The sequence below is a fragment of the Phasianus colchicus genome, chromosome 8, assembly GCF_987193195.1.
Source record: "Phasianus colchicus chromosome 8, bPhaCol1.hap1.1, whole genome shotgun sequence".
In the NCBI taxonomy this organism is placed as follows: Eukaryota; Metazoa; Chordata; class Aves; order Galliformes; family Phasianidae; genus Phasianus; species Phasianus colchicus.
The window spans coordinates 27,981,848-27,999,430 of NC_143443.1; the positions used below are offsets into that span (position 1 = coordinate 27,981,848).

The following is a 17,583-nucleotide window of genomic DNA, read 5'->3' on the forward strand; positions in this document are numbered from 1 at the left end:
TCTGTAATTCTGTGAATATATTCCGGTGTTTCTTGCACACAAGGAGATGCTTGTGTTCTTTATTTCACAGCGATGCTTTTAAAAGCAGATTCATAATGTACAAAATAACAACCTACTTGAAATGCGCTGAAGTGTAAAGTTATTATTTCTTTTTATTTTCCAAGCCTGCTCACCATTTCACAGGCTTTAGAGACATTAAAGTTGCATGGTAAGTACTCCAGCTAGGTACTGTTATAAATCATCCCTTCACTGCAGATATTAGAATTAGACTCATAGAATCACGTAAATTGGAAGACCTTCAAGATCATCAGCATTAATAAGAAAACTGCTGACAACTCACAGTTTGAAAAAAATATGGAACTGCCATCTTTAGCTGGAGTGGTTAATGATCCCCTGTTTAAACATGAAATATTTGAGTTTGTCATATGGGATTTGGTCATGGAAGGTCTCAGGTTTTTAATATGGTCTCTATCTGTAAGCTCAAGTAACTGAATGTCATCGATTCTTCCACTCTCATTTATTGCTAGTGTCTGGTCCAGGCTAGTACAAGCTGAAAGGCTCAAGCACCTGTTAACTTCACAGAAGACAGACTGAGCCCATCAGGTCAGATAGTCTCAGAGGGGGGCAGGTGTCCTCACAAACAGAGTCTGTCAGTCACAGGAACCCTTCACAGCAGCCACAGGGTAGTGACCTCATTTTTGTCACTGCTAGAAACAGTCTCCTCAAGCAGAACTGAAGCTCTTTAATCAGTGGGCTGCATGCAGGAATCACACTTCACCATTTTTTTTTTGCCAGTTCTTCAGCTTATCGCCCAAAACTAAAAATCAACAGCTTAGAAATAAGCTAAGCCTTATGTGGTGACAGTGTCACACTTCATATGACTGGCTTTGCGCTGGAGGCATGATACATCAAAATATCAAACCAGTTCAGCTCATTCATCCTCCATTTATTCACTACTGGGAATATACCACAGTAGTCCAAAAGATGATTAAGGCAGTTGAAGGTTTCATTAATAATACAGGTGCAGATTTGCCAGGAGGGTTAGCCTAACAGTAGGGATCCCCATTAGTCGCTGCTTCCACCTCCTCCCTCACAAAAGCTGGAGCTGCATCCCCTTTTATTAATAGATATTATTAATCCCTTGAGCTATCCAGTTCCCAGCAACACAGTGAAATGTCATCCTTGTTTACTTCTCAGGTGTAATTTTAGCATTTTCCTTCTAGAGCACTGCTCTAACAAACTGATGTTTTTAATTGTTTATGAATGGTATTGATCTGGGTTTCATACTTACATCACTTGCCAATTCATTTGCCTTCTTGGCATTTTGATAAGCTGGGGTGATCATAGCTGGAAAGCTTCCTTTCCCTCTGCGTTCTTCATACTCATTCATATAATCCTGAGGAAAAATCAGTGTTTATTCATCACATATATGTACGGTGGTGTCACAGATGATTTCACAAAACCCCATAGTCCTTGCTAGCAGTAAAGTTCATTACTTTGTTATTATTACTTTTTTAACAAAAGAGAAAGTAAGTTTATCAAGAAATATTAAGAATGAAATCACACACCAAATTAATTGTGCCAGCAAGAGAAATTTAGTTAACAATTAGCTGTGGTCAACATAACATTCAAGTGCACAATTACATACATCATTTTAATTTACCCTAAATCTTAGAGATGTAATATCTCCTATTGTGTCTTTGTTAATATACACTTGCCTGAAAAAAAACCTGGAAAAATATCTAATGGTTTGAGCAGCCAGGAGATCTTAAACTTTCCAAGTTTGGTGTGGGTGCCTGATAGAAATCCCTTAACCTCACCACAGCCATTCCTCACATCACAACTAACCAAAATATAATACTTCTCTAGAAACATAAATACCTAGATATTACAGTGGTAAACTATGTTAGGAACAAACTCACACAATTCAATTTCCTTGATTAAAAAAAAAAAAAGTTCTGGATTATCCTACTGAAACTATAAATAAATTTTACCATTTGAAAAGCCTTTTGATGACTTAATAGCAAAATTCTGGAACTTTCTTAGCATGGTATTACATAATGACCACCTCAAAGCTTTCCAGATCTGGGAAGAATGTGATAAGCATATACACAAGTAAGGTATAGTGCCATGTGTCTTCTCTATTTTGTTTTTCTTTATGGCAAAGACCCAATGTAAGCAAAAAAATCAATCAATCAATCAGTGGCATGTCAGGAGTATCATGGAGTATCATGGAGAATATAGCATAGATAGAAATTATTATAAATATTTGGGGGATCTCCCTGGTGACTTCTCAATGCAAATTGAGCAAATTCTGTGCAACATCAACATCACAGGATATGATAGGTCATATCATAAGTCTGTGAACAATATAGATACTGCATCCAAATTATTCTATAAGCAGGCACAGAAAGTAAAATATATATATATATATATTGCTGACTCATCAGCTGAGTTAGTCTTTTAAAATGACATTCATGAGCCTGAATTCTTCAGACTAAATTGTCATTTTCTCTATTTTGCAACTTCCTCAAATACATTTTATATTATTTCTAATATCATTCATATTCCAAAACATCATTATAAAGTTCCAAATAATTACTTTTAACTTTTCACTTGTTTTTCAAAAATTAATAAAACAGCATGCAGTAAATTCTTTAAATTGCCTGATACATGTATGTGTACACACATCTGCACACATGAAATATGTATAATGTAGCCTCATGATCTTGACTGTTAAAACTCCAATACCTTTACCCATGTTAAGTCATACTTGATTCAGAGAAATCTGTTAATTTCAGTGGCTCACTTTTATTTGAATAAAAGTATCAGAATCCAGCATATTAAGATTAGAACTCAAATTAAATTTGAAGTCTGTGACTGAAGTTTCAAAGATACTTTCAAAGAAAAAAAGACTTAAATTAATTCAAATGATAGAAGCATTCCAATCCTAGAAGATGCAATTAGCACTTTTTTAAACTCATTTTACTTGTTTATTCTTACTAAAGCTTGTAGGAACTCAAAAGATAGAAACTAATTGAAGACTCCCTTCTAAATTCATATTATTGAAGGATGGAATGCTTTTCACACATCACAAAGATGTAAGGTTGGACAGAAGCAGTGAACAAATGTAAAATTCCCAAATGCCTTAGAACAACTTCCTATTCCTTCCAAAGAATACAGGTCTGATAAGGAGTTAGGAAGAGAAACTAAACTAACCATATAATTTCTTTTATACAGAAACATTATTCAGTTCCTTTCAAATTCCATTTAGCTGTATTTAGTTCTATCTAATTCTACTATTTACATGGAAGAGGCATACCTTAATTAGAATAGAACTTCAGATGCTATTTGGCAGACCACAAAAATAATTGTTTTACAATTAAAAAGAAATGAAACCAAGAAGAAGACTGAAACAAAAATAAAGCCTATTTGGTTCCATAGACATAGAACTACAACTTTTGAGTCTTACAATACCAATTTTGTAGAAGAGCCAACAACTAAGAAAACTTGCACATATTCAGAGCTGCAAAGCTTCTACGATTTCTTAAAATAATGGCAGGAGAAATATCCTTTACTGCTTTAATTAACTTTCTATCATTTCATGACCCTTTCACATGTTCTCCCAGCTGAATTTACATTTTTATTTTCAACAGAATGAAAACTTTTCACATATGAACACATTTGAGTGATACATAAATATACCGTCATAGAAATGTCCAGTGCATTCATGTACACAGATAAGATTTGCCACAGCAGGACTTATCCTCCCATAACCCAAATGACCCTACGTGAGGATCTGCAATGATAGTGATCTCTCAAATGCTGCATACCTGAGCATATTGATCCACATTTTCTCTTGTAAAAGTAACATCTGCTTCAGCTGTATGGCTGGCTTTTCCCTTGATTTCTTTTTCATACATTTGATGATACTTTACCTAAAAGGATTTAAAAAATAAATAAATAAAAAGAAAATAATCATCTGGATGAGTTTAACCCAGTCCACAGATATTGTATAATAAAAAACAAACAATGGCACACACATGTTGATAATTCCTATTGTCACCAATCTTCAGAAGTCAGATATGCCACTTAAAGACATAACAACAATAGTGGTATACGTAATAACACACACAATAAATGCTGGACTTGCCATTTTTACCCATACCAGGAGTTCAGTGTATTCAATACCTCCTGCTTCTCAGAAGCTAATCCCTGAGATGTTCAAGTTAAAAAAAATATATATATAACTAATTGTAATGTAAATTCATGGTTATCACAGAGCACTTCTTCCTACTTAATTTGTAACATTGTCACCTGCATGCCATTAATAAAGTGGAATGTTTCTGAATGATCTATCTCCCAGTGATCAAGGGAATACCAGGCAATCAACCTTCAAATTTGGACCAAGATTTGCACTACTGCTGAAGTAAAAATAACACCTTTAACCTGATGCTGCCCTTTAATCAGCATTTCTCTTTGCTGACAAAGGGTCTTTCACAGATCAAAGGCAAACAAAGGCATTTAAATGTTTTAGAGTAAGTTGCTTTTGCCTTCAGAACTACAGATCTCTTCAGATTCTCCTTGATGACTCTTAATGTTTTAAATTCACTTCCAATGAGTTAGCACAATATATTATCTTATTCAACAAATAGAGCTTTACTTTCACTCTCCGATGACAAAACACAATTGATTGTGCATTCTGAAGCAATACTGATATCCTTTTACAATGCTTTTTAAGGGTTACAGGGATGTTGTGGTTTTGCTCTGTTTGGAAAGGAAAAGGAAGCCAATGAAGATCAGTATATCATGGAGTTTAACAAACACACACATACAAAAGATAATAAGTAATACAAAAGATAATAAGTAAAATTAGTAGAATACAAAGCAATTGTTTATATCAAACGTATGCACATACACGTGCATCTGTGTGTATATAAATATATAAAACTGGTGTTCAAGAAGCTTGCTTCTTTGGCTCATGTAAGCCTCATCCTGAAATGGTGCGCAAGAGACATTGAGCTGTGAGGGAGCTCACTGGGAGCATGGTAAGCCATAGCAAAGCAGAATCCTGCCAACACAGCTCTCCCCTGATGTAAAACCACCAACAAGTATTGCAGCTACTGTGTAAGTTAAACTGCTCTTCATCCCTTCTAATTGATATCTGATTGGACAGAATGAAATCAAAGACCTTCAGCTGATTCTTTATTGTCTTCCTTCTACCGACCATGCAACAGGAGGCTGGGTAAAGGGGAGAATTTTGCCCACAGATATCCACAGTGTTTATTCACAAATAAAAAGATTTTCCCTTTTTGCATAAAATTCAACCTTATACCTTAAAAAGAAAACGATTTTGTTAATGAATTTTCTTTCCAAAAAGAGACTCTGCTTTGGACACTTACATCACTGGCTAATTCATTTGCTCTCTTGGCAATTTGATAAGCTGGAGTGATCATAGCAGGAAAGCTGCCTTTCCCTCTCTGTTCTTCAAAGTCTTCAGTGTATTTCACCTGTAAAAGCAAACAAACAAAATAGAACAAAAACAGAACAAACAACAGCAATAAACAAACAAAACAAACAGGACTGATCAGAGAAATGTATTTTGGTTACACACATAATCAGGTCTTAAAGTTACAAAGTCCAGCATTCAATGGCTGTCATCTGCCAAACTGTCTTGTATTAAGCTTTTATTTTACGTTCATATTTGCAAATAATTTATAAATATCTTAAGAGTCGCTTTCAGAGTCAAAAGTGAATCAACCTATATTTTTTTCCACTTACATCACTTGCAAGCTGCCCTCCAGCCTTTGCATGAAGTATATCTGGAGTGTCTACAACAGAGGTGAACTTTGAAACTCTCTCTTCATGTCCCCGCCTATATTCCACCTGGGGGAAAGATATATATATAAAATACATATTACAAGCAAAAAGTAGCAAATATATTTATTCTCTCAGAAATTATCAGTAGAAAGTAAGTAGCAATTGTAAAGGGATTCCCCACTGCAGAGTCGGGTTTTAGGCATACTGAAGTCTGCATTTCTTTAAAGTGAATGCTGGAAGGAGACAGAAGTGGCCCTGGATAATCAAAGTTTTAAACGATACTAAATTTATGTGAGCCACACATTTGATTAAAATATTACAAGAACAGGCATTAACAGACATTATTAAGATCATACTGTGGTAACAATACAGGCAGAATAGAAAAAAATGTAATACCTTAAAATCATTTGTTCACGATTTATTTTTACTTGATCACTTTCAGTTGAATTCTTATTTTTATGGAAAGGCAATTTTGTGTGTATATATCATCTAATTTAGGTGTCAATGAATTAAGTTTAATATTAACAATATTTAATTTCATATAATAAAGAGGAAAAGATCAGAAGATGAGAAAAAAAAAGATTAATAAAGCCACCAAATGAAAATAAAAGTAATGAAGTAAAAGCTTTTGAGTGCTCATGATTTTATTCAGGTTGTAATATATTACAAAAAAAGTTGTTTTATCTTCCAGGAAATGTCTGTATTGTCATTTATCTTATATGATTATTTTTCCCAAAGCAAGTAGTTTGTTAATCATGTTTCTTGCAACATGTTAGACTTTTATTTTGTAGAATTATGTTCATCATAGAGTACACTGTCTAAAAAGAATGGCCAAAACCCAGGATTCTCCACCTTCCGGTAATCTAATACATGATTAAAGAAGTTAAAACTTACATTACTGCTTAGTTGAGTGGCTCTCTTAGCCACCTGATAACCTGGAGTGATCATAGCAGGAAAGCTGCCTTTGCCTTGACGCAGCTCATATTCTTCTGTATACTGGAGCTGCAAAATTAACATTTTGCTTTTGTTATTCCAAAGGAATATACTGTAGTTTAATATGATTACCTTTTTAACTTCTCCTTCCTGAAGGTCTGCAGCTTATACCATATAAGTCTGTTAGGGAGAAATATGTCCTACTTCCAAAATCAAACAAACAAACAAACAAAAGACAAAAAAAAAAACAACCAACCAACATTCCACCTTTGTATCTATAATCCACAGTTAGTTTTCTGTGTTATTTAGGGCTCTAACCCATTGTAAGGGGAGAGACAGTCATACTTTAGATTTTCCCCTATAAAGGAAAGACAGTTGATGGAAGTTCTACTCCATGAAAAATGACACATGCTTTCCATCATAAGTTCTGCTTTAGAGAGGAAAAAAGTACTAAGATAAAGATATAATCAAGGTCAGATCAGTAATAGCTGAAGTGCATCTCTGTTACATAAAGGTAGAAATGTGTGGTTTTCAGGATAGGCAATAGCATTGTTATGTGATTAATTACTCACATGGCTAAATACTGTTAATGATGGAAGCAGAATAACTTGAATTAGAAAGGTTGCACAAGAATCACCATTCCAACTCCTGGCTCCACACAGAGCAACCATAATTCACAGCCTATGTCTTAGAGTGCTGTCCAAACACTTCTTGAACTCTGGCAACTTGGGGCCATGACCATTGCCCTGGGGAGTCTATTTCAGTGTTCAACCACTCTTCTGTTAAAGAACGTTTTCCTAATATCCAATCCAAACATCCCCTGATGCAGCAGTAGATATGTCAGTATTTCTTTGGTAGCATCTTACTGAAGGTTTGATGCACTTTTCAGCCATGAAACTGAATCTATTTCATATGTCAGTGTACTTACATCATTCAAAGTCTTCTGTGCCTGAGTTATCCTGACCATCTGAGGATCTGGCATGTTTCCTGAGTACCATGATGTTCCCCCCTGATAGGCAGCATAGTAAGCGTTCTACAAAACAAAAATTAAATAACTACTAATCTGTATCCTTGTTTTAAAAAGTGAGCAGATGGTCTGAAAGGAAGAAATGGAAACACACAATGCTGTGGAAGCAAAATTTACCCTCCAATGACATATAGCACAAGGCCTCCACATTCCTTTAGGATGCCAGATATCAAGATGTCAGGACATAAGATCCTGGATTGATACCCAAATAATTCCCCTGGGAATCAGACCACTTGTTGCAAAGCTTCACTGTCAGTTGAAAAGAAACATGTTGGTATGTCAGTACAAGCAGCCTAATTGCTAGGTAAATATGCTCATCCTCTCCCAACTTTTGGTTCTTGCAACCTAAGCTACAGTCAAGCTACGTAGCCATAGATAGTTCAGCCAAATAAGAAACATTTGGCTTTTTTAGCATTGTGAATAAACCTGTAACATTCAGGACTGCCAAGGGAAAACTTTGTTCTCCTGTGGGCTTAAGGCTTGAAGACTTGAGGGTTATTTCTTACCTGGCTGGCCAGATGTTGGGCTTTATAAGCAGCTTCAATGTCTCTGGACCTCGCATCCCACTGAAAGGCAGATTTGAATTGCTCACTCTCTTCTTGATATTTTACCTATAAAAAAATGAACTTGGAATTAGTAGCATGTTGGTACAGACTAAACACATCACACCCAGGAGAAGGGAGACAAACAAGGTCAACGCAGTCTTAGTCCACAGTGGTATGGAATCTGCAGGAACTGCAGAAACCAAAGAGTAATACAAATCAAAGCGACAAAAACAGTGCTGTTCACACAACAAAACTGGATTTAGTTTTAAGGTCAAAGATCTGTTTTGTAACTCACACAATAAGATTCTACCTATTACTAGTTCTATTATGAATCTGCACATCTGTAAAGAAATGGTATATTAGACTTGAAATTTGACGTGAAGCTCTAAAAGAATAATTTGGTCTTTGGATAACACTTTTTGGGGAAAGAATCTACAAGGACTAAAATCCTGAAGAACTTTTAAGCAGAAACACACCAATGCAGTATTAGATGAAATAGCTACTTCCTGCTGAGCAATACACTGACTGTGTAAATGCAAGGGAATACTATATTTAGTCCTGGGTCATTGTTTTCCTCTTGTTACTTTTATCATGACAACATACCAGAAATCACACCTCTACTACGTAACATACTCTACATATGCAAAAAAATAAGAGTACAAAAAAATAAACTGACAGAATACTCAGGTTGGAAAAGACCTTAAAGATCAAGTTCAACTACAACCTAACCATACTACCCTAACTAACAACCCTCTGCAAAATCATGTCCCTGAGCACTACATCCAAATGGTTTTTAAACACATCCAGGGATGGTGACTCAACCACCACCCTTGGGAGCCTATTCCAGTGCTCAACAACCCTTTCTGTAAAGAAGTTTTTCCTGATATCCAACCTAAACTTACCCTGGCACAACTTAAGGCCATTTCCCCTCGTCCTGTCACCTGTCACCACTGAGAAGAGACCAACCCTGCTCTCACTGTAAGCAATGGTACTTTCAGGTACTGGAAGAGAGAGCCTCCTTAGCCTCCTTTTCCCCAAACTGAACAGCCCCAGTTCCTTCAGTCCCTCCTCGTAGGGCATATTCTCTAAGCCCTTCACAAGCCTTGTTGCCCTGACAGAAAAGAGACACTCAACATGCACAGTTTTCAATTTATAAATTAAGTACAAGAGGCACACAGAGATAAATGATTTGTCTACAACACAGAACTTCTGTGTAGAGAGAAGCTGCTGAATTTTTATCTCTATATTCACTTACATGAAAAGGGTATGATAGAAATGAAGAAATATTTTTTCCTGGTTAAGTTTAAAAATAAGAAAAGAATGCAGTAGGAATTGAAGCAACTTAGTACCACTTTATACATTTACCAATGAAATGGTGTTCCTACATGCAGAATTTCTACAGAAGTGCTCCCTTTAAGTAAGTACTGCAGAATCAGCTTCTTTACTACCCTGAGCAATTTTCTCTCTGGAGCAGAACCTCATTATGTGATTGAAAAGGACAGAAGGTGCTTGAGGTGTTAAAAAAATAAAGGCAGGGAGGTGGGAGGGGGGGAGAAATGATCTTTGAGCTATAATTTGTCTGGTGTATATATTCATATGCACTGGAAGTATCTGTGTCATATCATGCCTAAAACCAGAAATAGAACCTACAGTAATCCCAAACTCATTCCTCACCAGATCTGTCACACACGGCTTAAAGTGTGACAGTCACTGCTGAAAGAGTGACTGCCTCTGACGTTGCCAAACCTGATGCATGATAATAATACACACGAATGATAAAGATACAGAATCTCATAAAAGTCATTGAATGTGCTTCCGCTTTGTATGGCTAACACAGAAAAACAGAATAATGTAGTGCACTGTAAGTAATGAAACTTACTTCTTTTCTTAATGCCTAATCACATTTAAACACATTGGTTTTCTTACTAAATATGGCTTTGCAATCAGTAGTGCTATTTTAGAGTACTGGAAGACGTGGCATAGAACTGACGTTGCAAACAATCACGGGCTGGTTCGATGTTTCTCGTTTTATAAAAGTTGATAGGCATGTAAGTTTGAAACAAATACACCTGGAGGAAAATAATGCAAGGCACAGCCGTGGCTTTCGGCAAGAAAAAAGACTTGGAGCACCTCTAGAGGTTCAGAGGTGCACAGCAGCGTTCTGCAGTAGCTATGCTTACACAGGCGCAGAAAGCTGTGCCATCCATAACGTTCTAGCAAAACATTTCCAACAAAGCATGCAAAGCTCCCCACGCTTTGTGCTGCCTCGCAAAAATGAAATATCAGCTCAGGTTTTCCAGAAATATTGGACAAAGTATTTATGAAAGCTTTTGCCTAGCTCTGACTGAGATAGATCTGTTTGTTTGTTTCATGGCATTCGGTATCAGTTTCAGATGAGATCATAAAACAAGTAGGTCATTCTTGTTTCAGACAGCTGTGTAAACCCCCCAGCTTAGTTACTAAGTTTGCATACTCTGGGCAGTATCTCCTGCAGCTTATGCAAACAACGCTACCATATGGATTGCCAGACACAGTATATAAGAATCTGCCATCCATTTTTCCTTTTGAAAGTATTGGTTTCTTATGAATGAAACAGTTTTAAAAATTGTGATTCAAACCTGGGCTGAAGTGTTTACTGCTCTTAAAGAGTACAGAAGGCTAAATACAGAATACATATTTATATTTTCATAACAAGACCTAAACATGATATCAAAATTTTAATCAGAGCCAAACACATTTGGCCCTCAAACTCCTTACCTCACTTACCACTTCCGATAGTTTTTTGGCATTCAGATTTATTGGCGTCTCAAATATGCTTGTGAAGGCATTGTTTTTTGGGTTGTGCCTAAGAAAGGAAGCATAAAAGGATTTGAGGAATGTACCAGACAGCCCACGAGAAAGGTTCTCTTTGAGCACTTGAAAACAATATCAGTCTCCAACCCCCCCTGTGCATAACTTTTCCCCCACTCAAACATAGATCTCAGATTACGTTCAAGTTATTATTGTATGGAGTAGGTGCCTAGAGCAAAATTAATTTTAATGATCATCATATCAATGCTGTGTTTCTAATAACAAAAGAGAATAATAGAATAAAAAACAACTGTCATCTCTCCTTTTTCTGCTGACAAATTTGACAGGAACTGATCATTATAAAATAAAAACTTCCGAGAACAAACCAACTCCAAAATCTGCATTTTATACATTTTCCTGATGATTAACTCAACCTTGTTAACTCTTAACCACTGATTTAGAAAGCACTGAATTTTATGGTTGGGTTCATTTCCTTGCTGAAATACTGAAATGGAAACAAATTTGGCATCTTTTAACATGCTGGGCAGATGAGGAAGCTTTATCTTTTACAAGAGTTTCCCACCATTGTTGAACCACTTACATGCAAAGATAAGCACTTGGGCTCTAATAATACATGATTACGCGTTGCATAGGAACAGACTGAGTCTAAATGGAGATCTTCTGTTTCATTAGGATTACTTGGCAATATTTAAAAATAAAATAAAATAAAAACCAAAGGAAACAAACTTACACTTGACAGTAAGGCTTTTTCTCATGGCTAACAAAGTTGTTTACAGTTAACATCATCTTGCACACTTCACAGTGAAAACAGGCTTTATGCCATGTCTGGAAATAACACAAAAGAGAAACCAAACAGACATTATTTGTGTTTCATTATTATTCTGTTGAGATTCATATTGCAGCATCGACCCGTTCCACCTATTTCATGAACCTGAAGAATTCATCTTCAAATACACGCTTATTATTAACTGGTTTCACATCTGATCCCAGTTATGAGTTAAGAACTTCTGGAACCAAGAGATCTGCGCTGCGTTAAAAGCGCCAATCTATACATTTATTATAGTCCAAAATTATAAAGAAAAAGGACTGACCTGATCTATACAGTTAATCTTCTCAGCAGGGTAAACCCCATAGCCACATCTAGCACACGGCTGCACATTCATCTTGAAATCCACAGAGTGAAAAATATATAGGTTTATACAAAAGGTTCAAAGAGTATGAAAGTGACTTTTTGGCCTGCGCGAAGCACGCTCTAGACACTCCAGTCAGGGCCTTTTGCCGTGGTCAATGGCTCCCATTAAAGCTCTGAATTGAAGTCTGTTGCTCCGTTTCCTGACCTTCTGTTTCAAAGTCAGCTGCAGGCTGGCTTTTAAAGCTGCCAGTTAGTAAGAGCAGTTATTTTGGCAACTGTGTCAGTGCGTAAGGGAGGGTAGCAATATCTTTCTCTAAATAGAAGAATGAACTCACGGAATCAAATCATGTCCATGTGAACGTTAGAATCTGATCATTTCATATTTCAGTTTTGTTCTAAAGCCTGTTGTCGTAAGCCCAGGGCGAAGATAAAAGCCTACACAGCAGCAATTCATCAGCCACCGCTCACCCTGACGCACAGCAAATGACTTTATGTAGGGCTGCTCTGGAGCATTATATTAGGAGGCACCACCAAAGAAGCAGGCTGGAGATGGGCTTGGAGCATCCCAGCCCTTTGTCACACCTGGAAGAGGTACATTCATTCGCCATCATTGTCTTGTCAACCATCACTCCAGATACAGGACACACAGCAACATGGGCCTCTGATCTCAAAGAGCTCTAAATGTGGTGTGTGCAAACCCAAACATCTATCCCCCATGGATAAAAACATCAGAAAGGAACCATTTACTTATGGAATGAACAAGGCAGCTATTTAAGAGTATCCACAAAGTGCAGGCTGGCACAGGTCTGAGTAAAAAAGTTGCTGATGAGTCTCATTATGTTTGACATTAGGATTCAGCCAAATTATTATGGCTGTCAAGTCTACTCTGAACAAAAAAACGTTACTAAATTTTATCAGATACAAATGGTCAGGATTTGAGATTTCCATCTCTGCTGATCATAACACCTCCAATGGGTATGCTTAGAGAGTCTCCTGTGCAAGAGATGGGGATACACTGTTCTGCTTAACCTATGACTGAATGCTGACAATGTACTGGCACAAGGTGCTGTCAACAACTGGCGTGCTGAAAATAGACACTAATCTGATGAGCAATAGGTATGGCACAAAGGCCTGCAAACACTTAAGGCTGTTCAAAGGAGGTGATTAATATGAACATACAGACACTTCTATTTTCTTTTAAAAATATATGGTTACAGAATAAAGCTTGTACTACAATTACTGCTGTTTCCTCATGCTATTCCTTTGGGAACTGGGAGCAACTTTATGTTGACTATGCTATATCACCATAACATTTATAATGCTCACACCTGTGAACCTAAATAATGTGGTGGTCTTCCAGTTTCCTTTCTCACACACCTTTTCATGTTTTTTCAAACTGCCTCTATGTTTATACAAGTGACAGCTATTAGGGTCATAGTGGCCAGGCTGTCTCTTCTTTATTTAGCACTGGGCATGCAACCAGCTGCTGCCTCTTTGTGTCTATCTACTCCAAGAGCAAATTTATAATTTATTTTCTTGGTAACCCTTGTTTTGATCCCACACAAGGAACAAAGACATATGTCCTCTTTCTCTTTCAGCACATTCCTGAAAGAGTGCAGAGAGGTGCTGAAAACAGCCCATCCCCAAACCAGAAAGTCTTCAACCAGGAGCCAGTTTAACACTGAGGATCTGGACAGGACTCCAGGATGCACTGTGCACCACATGTTCCTTCCAAGCCAAGAGGCTTGTCATAGCTAGGTTTCACAAATAGAACTTACTTCATGTCAAGAGAGACAGAGCATGCTTGTTTCTTTTCGCCAGAACACAGATTACCAACTTGGCTTAAAGTCAGCCAGTGTCCTCAAGTTCTCCTTCTTCTCCTAGGTTACAGCATATCCTAAAAGAGAAGTAGGGTAAGTAACAACATCCTGTGCAGCAACATCATTCCCAGCAATGCCCGTTCCAAGCCACACTATCTTCCCTCACATCCATAATTTTCCAGTTCTGCTGGAATCTATTGAAGACCTTCCCATTCCTGAGCACCTCAAAACCATCCTGTTGTATGGTCTGTGCTTCACCACTCTGGATTAGAACTAGAGTTGCTATCAGAAAAGAAAATTTATCAAAAAAAAACCAAGCATTGCACAGTGTCATTACAAAGTACGTGCTCCATTTTGATCATGCAAGGAATTAAATCACAAAACCAGTGCAAGTTTGTTATCATGACAAATCTTAGCAAGACATTTTTTCTTCAGTTAAAAGCTCATTGTGGCTTTTTTCCTCCCTTAGTAGGGCCCCATAAAGGCTTTTTGATATCAATGAAAATCTTAAAAGGCTTTACTTAACAGTAGAACCTTAATCAATGTGGTTTAAAAGTACGGCAGTTACACACAAAGTACAAGGAGACAGTACCTTGAAAGTGCAAATTAGTAGGAAGAAACATTGTTACCTCTCCAAGTACCTTTTATTCATTGAATTAACTGCATAGAAAACTATACAGCGTGCCTGCATCGAGAATCTGAATCTAAAAGCACACAAAATAACCTCTTAACAGACATTCAAGTCAGGGCCGCCTTCTCTGTCATCCCTGAATAGCAGCTGTGCCCTTCCAGCCGCTTGAATAGCAGGAAGCCGGGCTCTACAAATCCCGGCAACCACATCTTCCCTCTTTTGCAAAAATAAAAATTAAAAAAAGGTGCAGTTCCACCACACAAACCGGGGGTGCTATCCACTGGTAAAAGCTGCCCATAGAAATTCAGACACGAGCCCAAATTCATCATAATCTTCTCTAATCACGTAGCTAATTAGATACCTGGGCTCACACCGTTCTATTTGTGCTATCCAAACTCAGCATAGTAACACTGCTTCCAAAAAAAAATCAGAAGTTGGAAAATATTTATCAAGACATGAAGAAAAACAGCTTTGGGACTACTTTCCAAATGTGTACAATAGGCTTCTGCATTTTTGTTGTTTCGGAAACCAGCAAACAACTGTTTACATTTCTCAACTTGTGCTTACATTTTCCTTTTGTTGCCAGTGTCTGGAAAACTGAACAGCAGAGAGATTTTGCAAATGTTGCCAAAGAGCAAGAGAAAGTGAGAGCGGGAATAGAGAGAGAAATGGGGAAAAAAAGAATCAAAAGGACAAAAAGGCAGAGCAGAGAGAGAAATGTTGAGGATGTAGCTCAACTTAAATTGAAAGTTTGAAAACTGTGCAAAGCACAACACAGCTCGTGCAGACAATGTCCACACATCCAAATATTCCCATTTAACGTCCATAAAAACCAGCTGTAACTTAGGAGGGAACATCCTGAGAGTCACTCAAGTTCTTCCACCTAGAAATATCCTCGCCTCTGCCTCCCAGGTCACAGCAAAGCCCCATCCTTGTTTTCACAGATGTTGTGCAGAATGTAGCACAGTTATTATTCCAGACAGGTACTATTTTGTTGCCTCAAGCCTTCTAGTTTGTACCTGCCATCTACCTTTCAATTTCCCAAAGGCATGCTGCATTGTCATCCTGCAGCTGCTTACACGGTGGTTAAACATTTCTTTTCTACAATGCAAATATCCAGCCAAAGGCTTCCTTATTAATGTTTTTAGAGAGTAGAGTGAGTCTCCAGAGATAAGAGGAGGAATGCTGATGCATCACATTGCTGGCTCTTCCTCCTGCCCAGTAATGCATATGGCCAGCTATGCAGTAGCATACATGAGAAAATGTTTCCTTCCTGACCCTTCTTGAGGTAGCAATCATTCTATGCCCTGAAGCAAGATATTTCCTTTTACTTAAGTATTTTCTAATTTCTCCCTTACTCATCACCGAAAACCAGCTGGATTTTCTGAAATATCTAGCACCTTATTTTCCACTGAAATATTAAATTATCATGTAGTTAAGAAAGGTTTTCCAGCACACTGAGGAATCAAGCTGATCGAGCTGTAGATGTCCCTGTTCAGTGAAGTTGGACCAGATGACCTTTAACGGTTCCTTCAAACTCAAACAATTCTGTGAAACACAATACTATTTTTTTTGATAGCATTACAATGACTTGTAGAATGGAGATATTTTTAGATACGCCAATTTGGCCATGAGGACCAGATGACAATATATAAACATTTTCATTGAGATATAGGAAACCACAGATGGCATAGCATAGCTGGATTTTCAAGGTCACACACACACATCACCAGGAAAGGGCATTTGGATGTTCAGGAGCCAGTCCCAGTCATTGCTGGTTATGCCATACTCCTGATCAAAGGGCTGGAGCATCACTCTTAGGAAGAAAGGTAGAGTTGGGCTTTCTTAGCTTGGAGAAGACACGGCTCGTGGGAGACCAGTACTAGAAGAGAGAATATAAGCAGGAGTGGAACCAAATTTTTACATGGTCTGGAAGAGATGGGACAAGGGGGAAGGACTTTAAACTAAAAGAGGGGGAAATTAGGTTAGATGTTAGGCAGAAATTCTTTACTCAGAAGGTGGTGGTGGTAAGGTGCTGGCACAGGCTGCTCAGAGAAGCTGTGCATGCCCCATCCCTAGAGGCATCAGGGTCAGGTTGGTTGCCCTGCCCTGGGCAGCTCGGCTGCTGGATGGTAACTCTGCCCATGGCAGGGGGTTTGAAACTCAATGTTCTTTAAGATCCCATTCTATGATTCTACAGTTCTCTTCCACCTCACCTCTCCACACATTTACTTGAAGATCCATACATTTCTAGTTCCTCCGTTGTCCTTAAAGATCTCTTACAGATTTGGAAATGGCGCCGGCTTCTCAAAATGAAGCAGCTAACAGATGGCATGAGAGGAGCCACGGGTCTCCGTTAGAGCTTAATTTTCAGCAGCAAGCTTTGGCTCTATCTCCAACCAGGAGCTACAGGCATAATCCCACAGAGCAGAGCTCGGCCCGGCAGCAGCACAGACGCTTGATGAGCGCCATGCGCAGCTCAGACGCTGCTCGCTCACATCGAAGCAGTGACCTGTCGAGAAGCAAAAGGCTGTTTGTTACAAAGCCTGTGTTTTGTGCCAATTATGAGGCAGTTACACTGAAAAATGTCGCTTTGATGTGAATCTCTTCAGGTAGTGAATGTTAAACACCGCACACCGCTGGGTAGGTGTATGATTTTGCAGGATCGGAGCCCGCATCCGGGAGTAATTAGCAAGACTGTGCCAATCCCCAGCCCGTGCACTGAACTGCTGAGCCCGATGCAACGGCTACACAGTGGGGTGTCATAATTAGCAGAGATGCAACACAGTGAATAATTGGAAAGATAAGGAAACGCCAAAGAAGTTTATATAAGGGAAAAAAATTTTCTTAGATCTAAACAATCT

The 17,583-nt window shown here is 38.0% G+C and overlaps 1 protein-coding gene across 2 annotated transcripts in view; it reads right to left on the reverse strand.

Moving 5' to 3' along the window:
- Nucleotides 1–14,193, reverse strand: part of NRAP (nebulin related anchoring protein) — a 48,727-nt gene extending 34,534 nt beyond the window's left edge. Inside the window, exons 1-10 of one of the 2 annotated variants that reach the window (XM_090145514.1) lie at nucleotides 14,047–14,193; nucleotides 11,867–11,961; nucleotides 11,083–11,170; nucleotides 8,287–8,391; nucleotides 7,682–7,786; nucleotides 6,715–6,822; nucleotides 5,782–5,886; nucleotides 5,403–5,510; nucleotides 3,834–3,938; nucleotides 1,292–1,396 (exon numbers count right to left, since the gene is read on the reverse strand). In XM_090145514.1, the coding sequence (XP_090001640.1) occupies nucleotides 1,292–1,396; nucleotides 3,834–3,938; nucleotides 5,403–5,510; nucleotides 5,782–5,886; nucleotides 6,715–6,822; nucleotides 7,682–7,786; nucleotides 8,287–8,391; nucleotides 11,083–11,170; nucleotides 11,867–11,922 (885 nt within the window). In that variant the 5' untranslated portion in view covers nucleotides 11,923–11,961; nucleotides 14,047–14,193. Of the gene's footprint in view, nucleotides 1–1,291; nucleotides 1,397–3,833; nucleotides 3,939–5,402; nucleotides 5,511–5,781; nucleotides 5,887–6,714; nucleotides 6,823–7,681; nucleotides 7,787–8,286; nucleotides 8,392–11,082; nucleotides 11,171–11,866; nucleotides 11,962–12,227; nucleotides 12,497–14,046 lie in introns of those variants that run through there. The other variant, XM_031597773.2, reaches the window with a different exon arrangement.
- Nucleotides 14,194–17,583: the final 3,390 nt, after the last annotated feature.